We start from the raw sequence: 18,788 nt of genomic DNA on the forward strand, positions 1-18,788 counted from the left end.
GTAAGGGTAGGGTTTGGCCAACAGAGATCTATCAAACTACAGAATAAGAAAAAGGACTGGGAAGGGTCTTAGAAATCTCATCATCTACTACACATCCTTGTCCCAATTCTGCCCAAGCCATTTCTGACTGAAGTGTGTTAATCTGTTCTTAAGTGTGTTCCTCCACAGATGGAGTCCATGTAGCTCTCTAAGCAATCTCTTTCAGTGCTGCAGGATCTTTACCATTAGAGAGATTTTTCTTATGTCTAACTGGAATTTTTCTGGCTGCAGTTGAAGTTCATATCCACCATAAAACAGGAGAACAGATTATTCTCTCCTTAAGGAACAGCTCTTTCTGTAATTGAAGACTGTTCTCATGTCTCCTCTCAATTCTCCCAAGGGAAGTAGCATGAGCCCTATATCTTGGGAGACTTCAAATTAGATCAGGCTAAGCAGTTTAGAGCACACTGTAGGAAGGGAAGCTGCCTCGGTAGGAATGCAGAGTACACAGTCCTGCTTCTTTTTTCAATAATGACCTCTTAGAGCCTGGCTTAGTGCTTTTATCTGTACTTAAAAACACGGCACACTTTCTTTTGAACAAGAAGGAAATGATGGAAAAATGAAATACAGAGACAGGAAATAAATCTTGAAGGCGGCTATTAATTTTAGGGACTGGTTTTGTGAAGCTATTTACCACCTGCCCCATATCCCTTATACTCAGTTCTCTCAGATTGACCTTTTCCTTAGAAACTTGGAAGTTTAAATCCTTCCCCAGTCCTCTCCTTCTATTTGAATCGTGATTTGGCCTCATACCTGTGCATCAATTAGAAGGTTTGTTTGTGGTATTTGTATTTTGGGTGATTCATTAGGTTGTGTCTGCATGTGTCCTTCTTAGTTACTTACCTGAGGGCTTTTATAGCTGAAAAAAGCAGACTTAGCTGAAGAGACGAGCGTGCCTAGCTCTAATAAATAAAACACATGGAGTCAATTAAAACAATGTTTAAATAATTTTCAGAAAGGAGGATGCTTGATGTTACTACATCAGAGGACCACAGTGACTTTTAAGCCAACAAACTGTGCAGGTTTACTTTCTCATTTGATCTCCAGGTCTATAAAAAAATGCATGCTTCCATAGCAGTCATCTACCCTCTCCAGCAGTTAACATGATTTTGGAATTATTTTAAGTCCAAACCATGTGAAAATAAATCCTAACTCAATTTTGTGGGATTACTTTGTTTCCATTAAATTCCTCTTTAAAGCATTTCATATGCTTGGTTTTATTATTTCTACTTCCAGGAATTTCTGAAGACTTCCAAATTTGGATTGATTAAAGTTTTTTAACTTTTCCTGGAAAAAAATACCAGTGCAATTCCCTGCCTACTTTTCCAGGTATTTACAAACCAAGGTGCTATAGACACATCTTAATGGATGCATCCACAACACATGCTGTCTGTGTGGCTCCTTATAGTCTTAACATATTAGAAGGCAGATATATCAGATTTCACAAGCTAAACAAAATAGAGCTTAGCAAGTACTTGAAGATGAGAGACCTCCAAAAGAAATTGAGGCATAGCAAGAATGGTGAAGTCATGTGGATGATTAAACAAATTACATCCTTTCTTCTGATTCTCCAGAGTAACGTCCCTGTGCTTAAGGAACAGAGTAGGAGCGAGTAAAGCAGTCACATTCCTGCAGGGTGTGGGGTTGGAGTTTTGGCCCTTCACTGACAACAGTGCAGTGCCGTTTTTGCATGTCATTCTGTAGCTCAGAGGTGCTCTGTGTGTGTGTAACATGCCGCTGTGTGGTGGTCAGTGTGAGGTTGCTGCCCAGATGTTTTGAAGTAACCTTTTTCAAATGAGTAAACTCAAAACTTTCACTATTGTCATTCAGGATTCTTTGGTCAAGTGTTCTGACACCTGTCTGTTGGTAGATGCAGTTCTCTTTCTTTAACTAGCTATATACTTTCTCACTCCTTCTACACACAGCGTTTGTTTATACACTGAGCTTTAAATATTTATGTTGTTTTGCATGTGTGATCCTATCTGGAATTTTCTGTCCAATAATTTTTATTGCATTGATAAATGGAGTGAAATGCCTCAATGTAGTTAGCTTGTACCTTTGTAACGGACTTTGTTACTCACAAGGTTATTCTGTAGACACATAGATTGGATAGTCCTAACCTCACTGAAGTTGACTTTTGCTTCTGACCTGGTGGAGTCAGGATTTCTTACCTTGTAATTGAATTTCCTCAAATAATAGCAGACTCCTTTTCCCACGGTTTTATGTTCAGGTATCCCCTAGCAGGGAGATGACTAGGTTTGCTTACACATCAGCTTGCTGAGTGAGTGTGTGGTGGATACTAGATGCAGTTTGACAGTGAATGTTCTGAAATGCTTGCTGGCATCACCTTCCCAAAAATCCTAAGCTCTCAGTACAGCCTTTTATGTGTGGGCAGGAAGAGACTGAGGTCAAGCCTGTAATTGCAGTTCTAGAATATGCTTCGTTTCTGCCTTCAGTCACACTGGCTGGCCCTCTTTTAATTATGTGATACAGTCTCTGTTTCATCATTTTGCTATGAAGAGATTTGCCACAAAGCAACCTCTATGGCGTAGGATTTGGCAGAGCCATGCAGGATTTGCATTATATTATCTCACACAAAAGTTCACCGGATGCTTAAATCTCTTTCTGCCTGTGTGGAGGTCAGACAACCAGTGCAGTATAACAGTGTGCTTCTTGTCATGGCACTGAGCTGCTGCAGCCTCACCCACCAGGAGGGATGAGCTGTTCACCAGCTGCTTCTTTCTTCCTCATTGCCACTGTTTGAGCTTTTTGCAATGATAACAGGCCCTGGGCTCCACAGCAGAAACCCAGAAACTCTTTCAGGAGTGCAGATGTCTGCACTCTCCCCTGTCCCTGGGTCATCTGCCCAAGGAAGTGCCAAGGCTTGGCCCCTGGCTGCACTGTCTGTAGTTCTGTGGATAAGCCACAAGCATATTCATGTGCTGGTGCAGAGCTCTGTGGGGCTGAGCTGCAGAACCAGGCCTGCCCTCCTGCCCCTGCCAAGGCTGGGTGAGGGCTTCTCTGCATAGTGGTTGATCCTTGGCTCTGTCTCTTGCAGCACTCAGCCAGCCCTCGCTGCAGTAGCAGCATTGCTAAGGGTGGAAATGTGATGGGCCAAAAATACCAGTCCCATTGACTGAGGACTGTGGTGCATAGTTTTCCTTTCTCTCTCCTAACCTTCTGTATGACACAATTTGGGAGTGACAACTGAAGATTTGAATCTTGCTAGTTCTATCTTCAGTGAATTATACATCAATATCAGCTGTAGCCACCCAGGATATGTCTTTAGCTGAAATGCACCCACCACACTGCCCTTTAGACAACAGTTATATTTTATTTAATTAACTGTATTATGTTTTTATTAGTTGTCATGTTGCCTACAAAAACTTGCCCGTTCCTAAGCTTTGTTGTGACTGGGCCTGGGTTTGACCTGTGTGAAATAGCAGCTGGGAAATTCCTTCCAGTGCTATGAAAAGATGCTTTGATGCACAGAACCTGCTGTTCCTGCTCCCTTCTACACCAGGCATTCATGCTGCAAGCCCATTCCAGATTTTTCTAGACCTGCCTCTGGTGTATTTTGCCACTATGCAGTCTTGAATAGGGCTGCATCTTGCTACCATTCACTCCTCTGTAGGATTGCATCGTGTGCGATACAGGAGGATCCCCTTCCTGCTAGGGCTTTGTAAGTAAAACCATGCTCTATTCATACAGCTTGACAGGCTGACCATGGAGGTGGAGTCAGCTGCCACCTGGTGAAGACATAGATGGTCATAATTTTCAAGAGTAAAACCTGTCCTCACTATCATTCTGAGGAAGTGCTGCCTGTTGCGTAGTTGAGGTGTTCACCTGTAACATAAGGTTTTGTGGTGGGGGGAGTGCTTCCTTGAACTATTGCATCTCCAGACTCAGTGGAGTATACATGATCATTTTTAACTCTCTTTCTTCTCTATGTACATGAATTTGTTTTCAAAAGTTTTTTGGTTTTTTTCTTCCCTAGGAGATGACGCATTCCTGGCCTCCTCCTCTTACTGCTATTCACACTCCCGGCAAGGCTGAGCAGACCAAGTTTTCTATCCCAAGCAAGGTACAAGTAGGCTATTACCAGTGACCTGATTAGCATTCTGTTCTGTTGAGTGTTCTTCACTGGAGAGTTTATTTTTGTAATTGGTCCCATTTACAAAAAAAAAATCTGATACTATTTTTAGTTGGAAGTTCCCAATCAGAGTGTTGTTACTAGTAGGACTGCTTATTTAAAGCTTCAGAAGACAGAGTGGAAGCAAAGTGAACTTTACCTCTGTTGTTATAGGAGTCGTTCTACATCAAGTACAATGTATTTACCCTCACAGTAAAGACTTTCCCTAACATCTAATCTAAACCTACTCTCTTGTCAGTTTGAAGCCATTGCCCCTTGTCCTGTCACCACATGCTCTTGTAAAAAGTTCCTCTCCATTTTCCTTCTAAGCTCATAATTATGCAAGAGTTTAATCCTCATTGCAAATTGGGTAAAAGTCAGCTGAACCCATTGAGGTGAACTGTGTGACTACAGTGAGAATACAGGGTTTTGCCCACTGGAAGCTGGTTTTTAAATTTATACCATCTTTTAATTTAGTGTTCTGTTTCTGATGGACCCTACAGAAACTGGTTTGAGTCCTGCAAATCTATCTCCATTGCCACTATCTCCATTGCTAGGAGTATAAGCATATGTTCAGGGAAGCTAAAATTTTTGTTTGCTTTTCTGTTTCTATTAAGTTGACTTTGAACTTTTAAGATCCACATCAAAGTTAATTTCTGGGCACATTAAATGTTGATCCTAAAATTCTTGACCATATCACTTCAATACAAAATATAAAATAGATTAATTTTTTTTGAGCTAGCATTTCAGGAAATAGGCAAGGGCATAAATGTTTGAATTAATTAATTTTTTTTGAGCAGGAAATAGGCAAGGGCATAAATGTTTCCATGTTTGCTAGTTTTACTTTAAAAAATACAACAGAAATGTCTCTTCAGAAAATCAGTTTAAATCAATTATGGCTGGCCAAATTATACATCTAGGACATCATGTGGTTAGATTGTGCAGCCATATAAACCAGAGCCAGGCACTATTAGAAGTTCTCAATTTAGCTATTAAAAAAGGTATCCTCATGAGAAACATATATAAAAAAGTGTGATAAAAAAGGCAGAACTTATCAGAACAATTTATCCCTTTGACATTCAAATTTAAAGTGCCATGTTTACTCTTAGGGCATTATTTACTTCACAAGGGACTGACTGACAGCACAATATAATATTAGGAACTAATAATGCCCTAAGAGGAAGTGCAGTGAGGGCTTTAATGACTTTAACATCCTACAGAACTAACACTTCCAGCAAAGTAGTGCCTGGCTGTAAGATGAGGTTGTAAATAACACCTTAATTTCAAATGGTCAAACTCTGCTTGGAAGGAAAGCTGATGACAATCTCTGGGGTCTATAAAACCTAGAGAAAACCTAAGCAAGAAAACACTGTGACATTAGGGAAGCAGCTCAGTTATTGTGAGCCAGCAAGAATCCCGACATTAGCATGCTCAGTTTTGTGAGCCAGATTCTTTACTTGTTTAAAGTTGTTGTACTTCCATTGATTTCATTGGTTTGGACCAATTTCTGTAAGGTGAAAATCTGCTTCCTGTGTCTTTATCAAATCCTGCGTGCCACAGTCCAAATATAAACAAGGACTGTCAATAAAAGATTACTGTATTTCCAGGCAGTGAGATCAAAAGAAGAAAGGCAATGGCACTGAATTAAATGCATAGTTGCATTCATGCTGTGTTCTAAATTGTACATCCTAGATGGCTCATACACACATCCATGGCAAAGCCTGGAAAAGGCTAGGACTGCTGTGGGTATAAATCTGTGTGGTGTCTACATAAAGGGAGTACGTAGATTTACAGCAGCTAAGGACAAGCTCTTGTCTCAGCTGTGAAAGGTTCCCTCAGTGCTGCTGTCTCCACAGCTAATGCTTTTTTAAGCTAATGCCACTGGTGCTGCCTTAACAATCCCATGATCCCTTCCACGTACCATCTCCTTCCCTGTTTGTGCAATGCCAGTGCCCTTAATCTAGCAAGCCAAGATGTATCTCACCTTCTTCATCTTATTTAACTAATGCTGACATTTTGTGTGTTCTTCTTTGTAGGACTCCCAACATCTGACCTCAGGATACAATGTACAAAGTAGGTCTTTATCATCCTAGTCTTAACAATCAGGGTTGGGTATTTTTTTTGCTGCTTAATGTCATTAAAACAAAGGCTTAAAAATTAATTTCTGTGGTGCTAAAGCAGATCAGTTCCATTTTTTATTACATGTTATGCATTGTGGCATGTTGTGAAACCAAGTATAATTAGATGGGCTGACAGCTTTGGGTGCATTTTAATTCTACAGTAATCTTTTGACATTTGAAAATGTGTTTCCTTTGTTTGCAGAGTGGAGTGATCCAGCAGGGAAAGTTGCAACTAAGTCAGTGCCACAAAAGTCGTAAGTATTATTATTTCCAGCTTTAAATCTCGTTTTAAATTTATCATAAAGAATGAGGTTATTTCTCCAAAGGTCTAGCTCTGCTCATAATCTTGTCCTGGTGTTCAGGTGTTCTCAGTAGTCCTTAAAAATTAGCCATAAACCAGTTTTATGTTTTCAGTGCTTATTACTGTTTCTTCTTTTTAAGCATTAGCTAACAGAGGTATGTGTGAAAGATGAGTTTATTAAGCAGAAATAATGCTGATTTTAGTTCTACAGCTTGCCAAAATTAAATCACTTTTATGCTTCTCTCATCAGATACTAAGCCTCTTACAATAGAAAATGCAACCCAGTGAACAGATGATGCAGGAATTTTAACATTCATACAGTGAGAGAGAGTAAAACACATCATACGGAATGATTCTGCTAGCTGGTGTTGAAAAGCTGGTCTTGAGTTGCATACACTTTGAAACAGCTGAAAATCACAGATGATCTATAAATATGACACTTGAAAATTGTAGAAGAGCTAATTCTCCATTGTGTTAAACCATTTCTCTTTGATTCTTCTCTGTAAGACTGCAGTGATGTAGCAGTGAATTGAGACTGAGCTGGTTTTTTACTTTTATCCCAATTTCTCAAAGTAATTTACAAAAAGGAATTAAATAGCAACTTTGAAAAGCAGGTTGTTGGTTTTATGCTTATGAAGATGTGTGGGTCTGATTTCAGTTCAGAGCTGCTGGGTTTTTTCATGTTCAAGTGTTTTAAACTCCAGAATTCAGAACTGCACTATCTTAACTGACACTTGTGTAAATACAGTATGTTCATTTAAAATTACTTCAAAATTATTCTGGTGGTTGCCCTTAAGCTACTAAGGACAAAATTTTAAATGAAACCCTATAGGGGAAGAAAAATCAATGTGGAGATACCTACATAGGGTTTTAAAATCTATTCAAATATATTGATTCTTAGTGCAAGTTTGTGTACAGGAAAGGACTTTTTGGAGTTCAGTGATTTGTCTGTGACCATGTAAGAGATGCAGGAGAAGACTAGATGTGGATGCCATTGAGGTACTCACCAGTCTCTTGGGGGTCCAGTTCTTTACTCATAAATTCAAGTCATGGAAGTACTCATTCAAATAAAGTTGGTTGAGTAAAGTTTTACAAAGTTGTGGCTGAACAAATGATTCAATTTTTGAATTAGTTTGGTTTTTTAGATTAAATGAGAATTGGGTAGGAGTCCTAATGATATATAGATTAATTTGCATGAATGGCATTTATTTATTAAACTTAGTAACAAATTCATTTTTGCCCTTTGCTATTTGATTTCCAGTAATGTCTTGTTTTTTTGTAAAGAATCTAACCAAATGTGCCCACTGTCCTTGGTAACAGAATGGGTGCATTGGTGTTTCAGAACATCTCAGCGATCCAAGTCTAACATCAAGCACATTTTGCGGCTAAAAAAAAAGAAGAAAGTAAAAAAATATTATTGCACCTTAAAATTATTTTTCTCCTAAAGCAAGTGCATTTGGATTCCACTGTGAAAAATATTTTAGTGACTGTATCATAAAATACAATATTTCAATAGTTTGTAACCAACAGTAATAGACTTGTCAATCATGGTTTATAGTTATAAGCTGAATTTCAAAAGAACAGTGCTTCAGAGCTCAGTGGTATATAGTGCATTTAATGGGACCAAAGCTCTCTATAGGAAGCCTGATATAAAACCTGAAGACACTGAGTACATTTTATGAACCAGTTGCTCTCTGTTCTGCTGCTTGATCTAAAGTTCCAGTACTATCAATCAGATTTCTGCTGCAATGAACTGCCTTCTTATGGTAGGTGATAGATTTTACACATGAGAGATCAGAGCTGCAATAAAGCTACTTTTATTTTTAGCTTCCAAATGAAGATCAGCTAACCCATTACTATCACTTTTTCTCTTTTACTGCAGAAAAAATTGTTAAGGCAGCTTCTAAGAATTTCCACAGGGCTTTGGGAGGTTAGAAGGCAGTCCACTGTGAGACTTGGTATTACGAGGCCAATTTGTTTCCTTAGATCTGCGTGTGCAGTTACCACCACTTTCACGGGGAATTACAGTACTTGAGGACATAATGAAATTAAAGCAGAGAGTGGGGCAGAAAGACGCAGTGGTGTCAAGCAGAGCTGGGTAGTATGATCCAAACAAACCCTGATAGGTACACAGCTCCTGCAGTCATTGTGTGTTTTAATAATATAGTATTTATCAGACTGTAGTTGTATTAAGAAGGGTTAAATCTTTCTGCCATTGGTTGATTTCAGGGATATTGGAGTGTATGAGTAAAATTACAGTCCAACTTGTCCCCATTGACATCTGTTGCTACACTGTGAGCCACACAGCATGGTCTTACTGACTTCAAAACTGTATCTTCCGCCAATTCCTTATGTATTATGGGATCTGTTATCTGTATTTCAGTTTGATCAAATCTGACTAAATTTGACTTTGCTAATCTGTATGCTTTGTTAGAATCTTTTAAACCTGGATGTTAACCTGCATAATGGTTCCCCAGCTATTTTAATCTCATCTGCAATTCAAGTGAAACTTGAGTTATCTTTTCCATTTACATTGGTCCTGGTGACAAGTCCTGTAGATTCCATTGGCTTTGTTAGAAATCCATAGGAATTGGTGGTAATGTGTTTGCATTCGCTGTATTGCTGAGTTATGCCATGACTAGTAGAGGGGTGCACGCAGAACGAAGATCCTTTGCCTTCATGATGCTGTATTCTGCTCCAGCAGCCAAGCTGCATGTATCTCATTGCAGGATTCAGGTGTAGGAACATTGGCATCAAGGAAGATCAGACCAAAGCGGGGATGTATGTTCTTTGCAAGATAAACTTTCAGGTGCACAATTCTAGGGGAAAGAATGAAGACAACATACTGCAAGGAAGATCAAGTGACCAATGTGTTGCTTTTGTAGTGGGATGCAAGATGCATGGACTTCTTGTCTAAGTAAAGCTTTCTAAAATAGATATTTCATCCTTTTAATAATATTTCAATGTACTTTGTTATATCCACATGCTGGAGAAACTCAATCCCCAGTGCTCTGCAGCAGATAAAATAGAAGGTAGAGTAGTTGGGATTGTGTCTAAATTCTGCACCTACATTGTACATGAGTACATGCACATATAACTAACACGAGATCCTAATTTCTACTCAAGTCTTGAAAATGAAATTTTGAACACTGATGTGTGTGCATGTGTGTGTACCATAGTGAATTTTTATAGCTGAAATCAGACTATGTAAAACTGTGGCACTTGGCTTCCCTTTTTTAAATTTCAAATTCACTGTAAATCTCTGCTGGGTATTGTGTGGTCAGTTTGCAGCCAGTCTGCTCTGATTAGTTTATTATGAAGCATAGTAAGCAGGAACAGATAAGGTGCAACCAATTGCACTGTGAAGGATTTTCTGTCAACTTCCATGAATTTGAGGGTACAAACTCAGCTCATGACTTAAGTTTCTGTTATATAATTACCATTGCAAGTATGTCATCTTCAAACATCCAGTCCTTTTGTTCTGTTTTGGTTGTTAGCATTTGGCCTCTGTCCAGTTGGAAACTACCCAAAACCTTTTTAATCAAGCACATCCTGTGTTTCGAAATCATACTGCAGAGTAGTCTTGGGTAGTTTCCATAAAAGCCTAGCTAAAAAGAAGAATGTAATCATAATGGTATTCTTCCCCTGTCATAAAATTACTTCCTATACTTACTATATTAATACAGTATTAAAAGGCCCTTCTCATGGGCTCAGTGAACTACCGGAAACCATTAAAAACTTAGACCAACAAATTTTTATGGATCAGACAAAACCGACTTATTTTATCTTTGTAGAGTTTTTGTTATCCGTAATGATGTTTTTGTTTATACGTTTTTGTTATACGTAATGATGCACAATATGTGTGGGGACTAGAGAACTGCTGAATACAATAAGCTCAAAACAAGCAGCTGAAAATCTTCTTGTGATATTTCAGCAAGGATTTTTCTAAGGGGGTGCACCACTGGTTTCAGTCGGGCCAGGATTTCACTTCACACTCCAAAAAAAGATTCAAGTAAATACCTGTACTTTTCTAATCCCAACTCTTATCATAATACTTGATGGAAGCATGTTTGGAAATGGAAATGTGCTTCTCAACATCTAACTACTTTTCATAAGTATCTAATGGCTTTTTTGGAAGTTCTCCACTGTGTCAGGGACAGCCACCTGGGAGCATAGAAAACAAAATTTGGCAGCATGTTCAAGCTATGAATTAAAGGTAATTCACAGTTTGAAATGAATCAGCATGATGTCCTTATGAAGAGTAATCAAACACCAAGAGGATTTTACACCAAGGATTGTGTATTGGATATTGCAACAACAAGTAATGTTGTTATTCAGAACATTCAAATCAAAAAGCACTGATGAATTCTTAACCTTGAAAGGAATCAGTTAAAAAAAAAAAAAAAAAACACAAAAAACCAGGATTCATTCAATGTTCATGCATCATTTCCAGTTCAATCACATGAACCAAAAATGTAAAATGCATCTCCAACTGGAATAGAAAGAATGTTTCTGTGTATGTATCAACTCTATATTGCATTCCAGTCACAATGCAGCCCAGGTATAATACACTGGAGTAGCTGAAGTTTTCGTATTACTAATTACAGTTTTTAGACTATCACATTAAAGCGTGAGAGTGTCGGTTGATCCCACAGTGTGGTTGATATCCTGCTTTCTGTCAGAGCATACATTCACTTAGTGTGTGTGGCAAGCTTTAATCGTTAGACTAAGTACTGCCTGTTTGTAAGAAGTAGGAAGTTCCAAAGATATTCCCTCTGGGTAAACTGGGAAAGTCATGAATACAAGGGCCTCACACTGCCATGTACAAATTATGATAAGTGAAACAACAGTGGCATGTAATTGGAACTCCATTAATCTTTAGAGAGCTCCAGTGCACAATATTAAAGGGACAAATAGCAAATGAAAATAGAAGGGTCTCTTTTGAGATGTAACTCATCTTTCATATTTGCAGTTTTGTAAGTTAGAAGTTTGCTTTGCATCCTTTTGCCTCATAAGTTCTTGGATTTGGAGCAACAATAGCCAGTCAAGATTGTATTGTTTTGTTCTACACTGCTGCAGGCTTTGCCTTTTGAGTGAACTGCAGAGTAATTGGGAATAAAATATACAAGCATTTCCTATGGACAGTTGCTTATAGAAGCAAACATGGAAAATATTTCAGCTGATGTGAAATACGTTAAAATCCAGTGTCATAATTAAAAGCCCTGTATCCTTGAAGATAAGCCCATTATTCAAAATAATTTCTAAATTAGACTTTTAATTTGTTTTCATTATTCAGCTGGCTCACATACAGTTTAACCTCCCTGTCAAAATAAAGTTATTTCCTAATACATTCTTTTCCATGATCTCTTTCTCCTGACATGTTTATAAATCAGTTTAAAAGATTGTGGGAACAGAACTAAATTAGTTCTATGATATTTTGCTGATCAATGTTGAATAATTTTTCTTCTCTATCAGAGACTTACTGCCTTTAGGACTGTCTGAGATAAGCTAACCAACTGCATTCTTGCCAGCGTTGCTGATTGCAACTCAAGTGAGCAATGAACCATTTGAATTTCCTCTGATGCCGTATAACCCTCCATTAAAAATTCAACATTTATTTGCCCTAACTAATGAGTAGCAGTTGAAATACTTTGTTCTCAAGGAGGATGCACTACTGCATCACTGCCAAGTGCATGCAATGACTGAACTGCAACCATTGAAGTGTCAGCATTAATAGACAGAAGTAAACAACACACAGTAACATGTTTGGATTCCTGATGTATTTCCCTGTCCGCTACATATCAGATCCCATTTTGGAAACTGGTTAAACTGCAAATCTGCCACAGGTTTTCCCATATTTAAATAGCTTTTTCACAGGCAGCAGCATATGTTGTGCCTCTATGGCTTAAGGCCAGTCTCAAACCAACCTCCCAATTTACATTTCTGTGGGATGGAATCACTTCCGAACTTCAGTGCAACTTCAAATATTCATTTTGAGAAACAAATGTACTTAGCAAATCTGAAAATGTAAATCTGAATAGAGCAAAGGAAGCCACCACACTCAGTACCTCTCCCGCTTGTTTGTTTTGTAACCTGCATACTTGTTGATAAAATACATATAAATGAAGTTTTTGCTTGGCTTTCTGGCTGCCATAATTTTGGCCTCACTCTGCTTCCTTTGTCTTTATCCTGACCTGTCAGTAAATTTCAGGTCCAGAGCCAGCCATTTCTCTCTCTGGATTGTTCTTCCTGGGGCTCTTTGCTCCAGTCCCTTTCATTCTTCTTGTCATGGCTTTGTAGACTTCAGTGGCCTGAGACAAGCTGAGAGAATTGTCACCCAGATTCACCTGCACCATGCTGCAAAATAGTCGTAATCGGAAATGGGTGATAAGCTTGAGAGAAGAATGGATTTTGCCAGGAAACTTGGCATTCATAACACCAGTGTGGGCTTGAAACTCCCAAATTGTGTCCTAAATACCCTAGGTAAGACTAACAGCCACTTTTCCTAATATCCCAACTTAATCCTTTGCATCTTTCCTCTGAATCCCTCTGACAACCCCAATAATCCACCACATTTTTCTCAGCTTTACACTCTCTATCCAGAGGAACTTATATTGCTACCATTATCCTTTGGGCTGAGGGCTCAGCAGGGCTCCAAAGCCTATCAATTTTCTGGCCAGAGGGCTTATTTTTTATGAAGTGAAGTTCTCACAACACCCCACGGGGCTAGGCCACGCTCACTGCATTATCCTCTGTCTTGGACAGCCCTTAGAACCACAGATTCAGAGTAGCTGTACCTTACAAATACATCCTCCCAAACGATGAAAAAAGAAAATATTCCCCACTGCTGGGCTAATTACTACTCTAAATTCCTGGAGGAAGAGCTGCTTCTTTCACTTGTGTCCATACATCTCAGAAAAATGTGTTTTGAGACTTTGCTAATGCTGTAACCACAGCTTTCCAAAAAAAATGATTCAGTCCTGGAGAAGGAGGGAAATGTCTGTAGCCTTGCTCTAGTAGGTGCAAACCAATTGTTTAATTAATATCCATGTTAAGGAAACACAGGAGGGAGTCTACAAAACTGGCAAATGAAAGATTATTTCCTAATTTCCATAGTAGCTTTTTACCCATCAAGATAAAAATAGTAAACAAAATCTGAAGGTGGTTTGGCTTTCAGGAAATTGTCCCTTACTGGAAAGTCTTGTTTAGTCAGAATGTTTAACAAAAAGATCTTTACAGGTTTCAAAAGAAATCTACCTCATATTGTCAAGAAAGATGTACATGCAGCTGTCAGGCTCATCTGGGTCTGCAGAAGCAGTAAATGTCTGCAGTAATGAGGGGTTTGCTCTCACAGCTATTTACCTACTGCACTCTACTATTTGGGCATCCCTGCTAAGTTACATGCATGTGACTGTGTTTAAGGACATACATGTGCTTTTCTGCAGTGAGAGGAATGCGAATCAGTGCTACCCATATTTGATTTAGCATGAATTTCACTAGCTCCAGACAAATTCGAAAGCCTATACAAATCATAGAGCTTCAAGTCTGGCTGTGTGTTAGACTGGAATTTTTTGTTAGGTCAGACCTTCATCTCAGCTTCTTTTTGTGGCTCTTTATGGGGAGATTGAAGAGGAACTGAAACTGGTGACCTGTCTTGACCTTTAGTACTGGATTAAAATTCCAACTTGCTGCCATGGCAACGGGGCCTTGAAAATTAGATCCTGACAGAAGCAGGGAGAAACTTAAAACTGCAACTGCTGCACTGAACTGAAGAAAGGTTGCTTATAAATGTCAGTGACAGGCTCTTAATTGAAATAATCTGCCTTTCCCTCTACCAAAAAAAAAAATACAAGGAAGAGAGAAATGAAGGGCAAAAATACGCCAAGGCAAACAAATAAACAAAACCAAAAAATGATGTCTTTTTTTTTTTTTTTTTTTTGGGTACAAATCTGTTGCAATTCGAAGCACATACTGCAGAATCCAGCACAGACTATGAGAGTAGAGGTGGCAGCAGGCAAACCTGCATGGTGAGAAAGGAGCCAGACACACACTTGCAAAGGTCTGAAACCCCCAGACCAGAATGGCAGCAGGAGCCAGACAGTGACCAGTGTTAAATCACAGGTTAACTTTCTATTTTTTTTCTCCTTTAACCTGACACCAGGGATCAAAAGAGACATCACAGTGTCTCATCTGACTCCTAGGATCCATGCAATTATCTGTTCTGTAGATGTAAAGGGATAAACATAAGCTAGATAGTGCTATTTCAGATCAAGTGTGATAAAAGTTACTCATTTTCCAATCTAATCAATGCAACAGTCAGAGGGAGATAATAGTGCAAGTCCTTCACTGCTAAAGGAGGTTAAGTTGTTTTTTTCCCCGTGGAGTGCAGAATGCAGTCGTAACCTGAAGGGAGAAGGTGCTGAGGGTCATCTAAAGGATTTCCTGCTCATTTCCACTTTGTCCAAAATCACCCTCATCCCAAAATCAAATAACCTTGAAGATCAGGTTACAACACCATCTCATGTAAACCTCTGGCTTTCCCCACACTCCCTAGGGTCCTGTGGATGCCCTGAGGGTCCCATTCACCTCCAGGAAGGACCAGAAACAGCTCCCTTCACACAGGGGAATGCTGCCTTCTAGCAGCCACTAGCAGCTCTTTCTAGAGTCCCTGTAGGGATTGCTCTTTTCTTCACCAAAAAAGCCCCCAAAACCCCAAACCATAAAAATGTAGGTTTTACATATCAGCAAAAGGATGTTTCTTAATGGACAAATAGGTACTGTTGAATTGGATTAGATGCTCTGTACGGTTATATAAGTGCTGCACAATCAGATTGGATTGTAGGTACTATACATAGCTAGATGAAAGTTTAATAGCTGTAGGTAGATGGCATTAAATTTTTGGAAGAGATTGTATCCAAACTTACTGCAAAATCCAAAGACCATGTTCAACTAGAAGACATGCACAGAAAAATACTACCTTTAGTTTGCTTTAGAATGTATTACCCAAGTATTGAATTTGTTATGTATTGGTGTAGTGTAGAATTACAAGATCAGAGGAAATGTTACAGATGTTCACAAACACAAAATTTTGCTTTATGTGTTTTATATCATTCATTGCATGGTTTAGGGTAATGTTTATCAACAGTAGTGTTCATTGTCAAGGGCAGGTAAGCATTAAGCAAGTGCAGGTTGCGTTGAAATAATGTGTTGTATCATGTTAAGAAAACACTGATTTCTGGAGTAGACTTGATAGATGGTAGAAAGCGAGTGACTAGATGAGCAATTTTCCCACAAAAGAAAATAAAATCCACTTAACGTTTCTCAGACTCTGAGTTATGTGCTTCAGTAATGTCAGACAGTTAAAAATAGAGGCCATTATTTGAAATTTCAAGTGTCAAATTAATTCCTTAAGTTAAGTTAGTTATTTCAGAGGATTTTCTGTCAGAGATGAATTTGCCCCATCCTGCTGTACACTCACCACTGTTACCATTTCCTGCAAAACACCACTAATTCTGCCTTAATTACTGTCAGACTGGACTATGGAGCCCTGGAGTATCTGGCAATAAACTTGTGTTTTGCTGGGAGGGAAGGTAAAGAACCATTTAAATAGGTTTTTGAAATAAGCATGAAATCTCTGAAGATGTACTGTTGTAGTGCAGACTGTATATCAAAATATATAAGCATCTAGTCGCAACAATGGCTTTGTAAACACATTACTGAGCAAACTATGAAAAGTAATCCACCAAGGGGCTGTTTCCCTAACTCATAAGCATGAAGTTAAGAGACCAGTGCCATAAAGAAGATATGTGCTGTTAAAAAATACTTCCTTTTATGCGAGATTATTCTGTGTTAAACCCAATAGATGATTCCTGGTTTATTTTTAGATGCATTTTTTTTTATACTTGAGAATACTTGTGTTTAAGACAAAAATCAGATATCCCCAGAAAATCTATGCATAAGTCATTAGTATGTGAACATGGGGCAAACAATTCTTGAGGATGGAATGAAAGTGCCCACATGCACCTCAGGTGGGCAGAGTGCAGCGGTGTCATGCAGCCCTGCTACAGCTACCCACTAGCTTTTTGTGGAGTTACAGTATTGTGATGGATAATGAGAAAAGCCTTCAGCACTGTCATTCCTTTTAGCAGCCTGCAGGCATGGCCTGAGGGGCGGTTGGAGCCCACATCCCAGGGCACATAGAGCCTCCCCACTCCTGAGCCCTCTGCTGGTTTGATGAACTCTCAGCTGCTCCAGGGCAGCAGGGCTGCAGGCTGCTTACCCAGGAGGAGCACAGTGTCATACAGATGTTTTGGAGGCCACAGCTTCCAACTCTTCTTGGCACATCTGTCAATCATGTGCATATCACTCGCCTCCATGTCAGCACCCTGAACCAGTTCAGAGCAGCCTGCTGCAAAATAGAAGAGGCATGAGGTAAACTGTGCTATGGTACGAATAGTTCTGATCCCTTGTTGGCATCTTACCCTGTGCCTGACTGAGGAGCTTTCCCACCATACAGAGTTGATGGATGATGTCAAGAAGGAGCAGGAGATCACAACCAGAGGATGATCTGAATTCTGGGTTGATAACCTTTTCTGTATTTACCCATCATGTCTTCTTTCAAAGCAAACAGCAGTGCTCCTGGTGACTGTAAGGGGAGTTTGCTCAGAAGAGAGTGCAGCTCACTCTCAGAGGGATTTTATTCAGGAAATTGCAAAACTTGAGTAAGAAAAGGTGTTAAGTGAATTATATACAAACTGGATATGGAATTAGTCTGCCATAGCCAAAACCCAATAAGAGCTCATGTATTGCCAATTGCTGACGTTTCTTGCAGTTTCGTAACTTGTGCAGCTATGCAAACAATGAGCTAAAAATCCAATATCACCTTCCTTCGCCAAAGGACAGAACTTTCTATGCTCTTGCTTTAGCCAAAGTGTAACCCACTATTCCTCTTATTATTAATTGACTCTTGTGAATTAAAAAAAACTACACAAGGACTGATGTTGGTTGGATCCTTGGTAATATATGGTACACAGCTCAGACTGATTAATACCAGCAGGAGAGCATTCATTGATTTTGTTTGTGTTGTTTCAGCCAGTAGAAAAAGTACCTATTTAGGAGATTGGAGAAAATGTATGTAGTTGAAATCTCAGATATGACTGCTTGAGGTGCTGTCCTTACCATGGGAGATTGAGACTTTTCGGAAGAAACAGTAATATGCCTGGCTATGAAGATTTTGCATTATTAGTATAACAGTATGGTATTTCAGCATTATTGTGTCTTTAAAGACTGAAGGCCTTAATAATCAGCTGTTGTTCATCTGTAGTAAGTTTTTAGAAGTCCATTTTGACAGGTAAAATTGCTCCATATGTAGTCTACAGAACGCACAACATGTATCTTATTAAAAAAAGAATAAAGCAAACAAAATGAATCTGTTAAATCATAATGGCTCCCAATCGTGACAAATTTGCAGATTAAAGCTCATTGAATACACATTTAAATGATAAATGATAATGGCTTGGAAAGAGTCATTATGATCTATTTCGTCAATAATCCACATTTTTTGCCTTGTAACTACACCAAGGATGAATATAATGAATACTGCCTGATGAAAAAAATATTTTGTTTATGAAAGAGAATCAGAGAAAAGAAATTCTCCGATTAACAAATTTAAGTGGTTGTTACTGTTTGTTTATATTGTTTATACATGACAGATTTTTCCCATTATTAATATTAATAATTTACCACTTCAGAGCTTGTACTCAGGGAAAAAATAAAAGCACGTTTAGACTTAGTATCCCTCAAACTGCATTTGATTTCACTGAGTTTTGGGAAGTGTAAGTAAGCAGAATGAAACAGGGATGCAGAACTGAACATTCAAGGTTTTCTGCTGCAGATTGTTCAGTGCTCGTGCGCACTCAGTCCCACAAAGTTTGTAAGCAGAGTTCAGTGGGTTTGTCGCAGGTTTGTCATGTTTCCCATGTGGAAACACGTGCACATTTTCTTAATTTACTGAGCCCTGGGACTTGCTGTGCATGCCCAGGACAGCCTTCAGGGTACTCCAGCAGTTCCCAAGTGCATTCACTTCAGTCCAGATGGTGCTGGTGTGTTTTGGCGCTCACGGGCATGCACCTGTAGAAGACCTGGTGGGGGTTTGTTGACAAAATCTTCAAATTGTGCTGAAACAAAATTTCCTGCT

At 39.0% G+C, this 18,788-nt stretch overlaps 1 protein-coding gene across 1 annotated transcript in view; it reads left to right on the forward strand.

The window, feature by feature from the left end:
* Window positions 1-4,036: 4,036 nt before the first annotated feature.
* The window catches only part of AFF2 (AF4/FMR2 family, member 2), a gene marked incomplete at its 5' end in the record, with an annotated part of 117,311 nt that continues 102,559 nt past the window's right edge, over window positions 4,037-18,788 (forward strand). The window contains 3 exons of the mRNA XM_009071872.1: window positions 4,037-4,129; window positions 6,208-6,244; window positions 6,494-6,545. Coding sequence (XP_009070120.1) covers window positions 4,037-4,129; window positions 6,208-6,244; window positions 6,494-6,545 — 182 coding nt within the window. The remainder of the gene's footprint in view (window positions 4,130-6,207; window positions 6,245-6,493; window positions 6,546-18,788) is intronic.

The sequence above is a fragment of the Acanthisitta chloris genome, unplaced genomic scaffold, assembly GCF_000695815.1.
Source record: "Acanthisitta chloris isolate BGI_N310 unplaced genomic scaffold, ASM69581v1 scaffold21943, whole genome shotgun sequence".
In the NCBI taxonomy this organism is placed as follows: Eukaryota; Metazoa; Chordata; class Aves; order Passeriformes; family Acanthisittidae; genus Acanthisitta; species Acanthisitta chloris.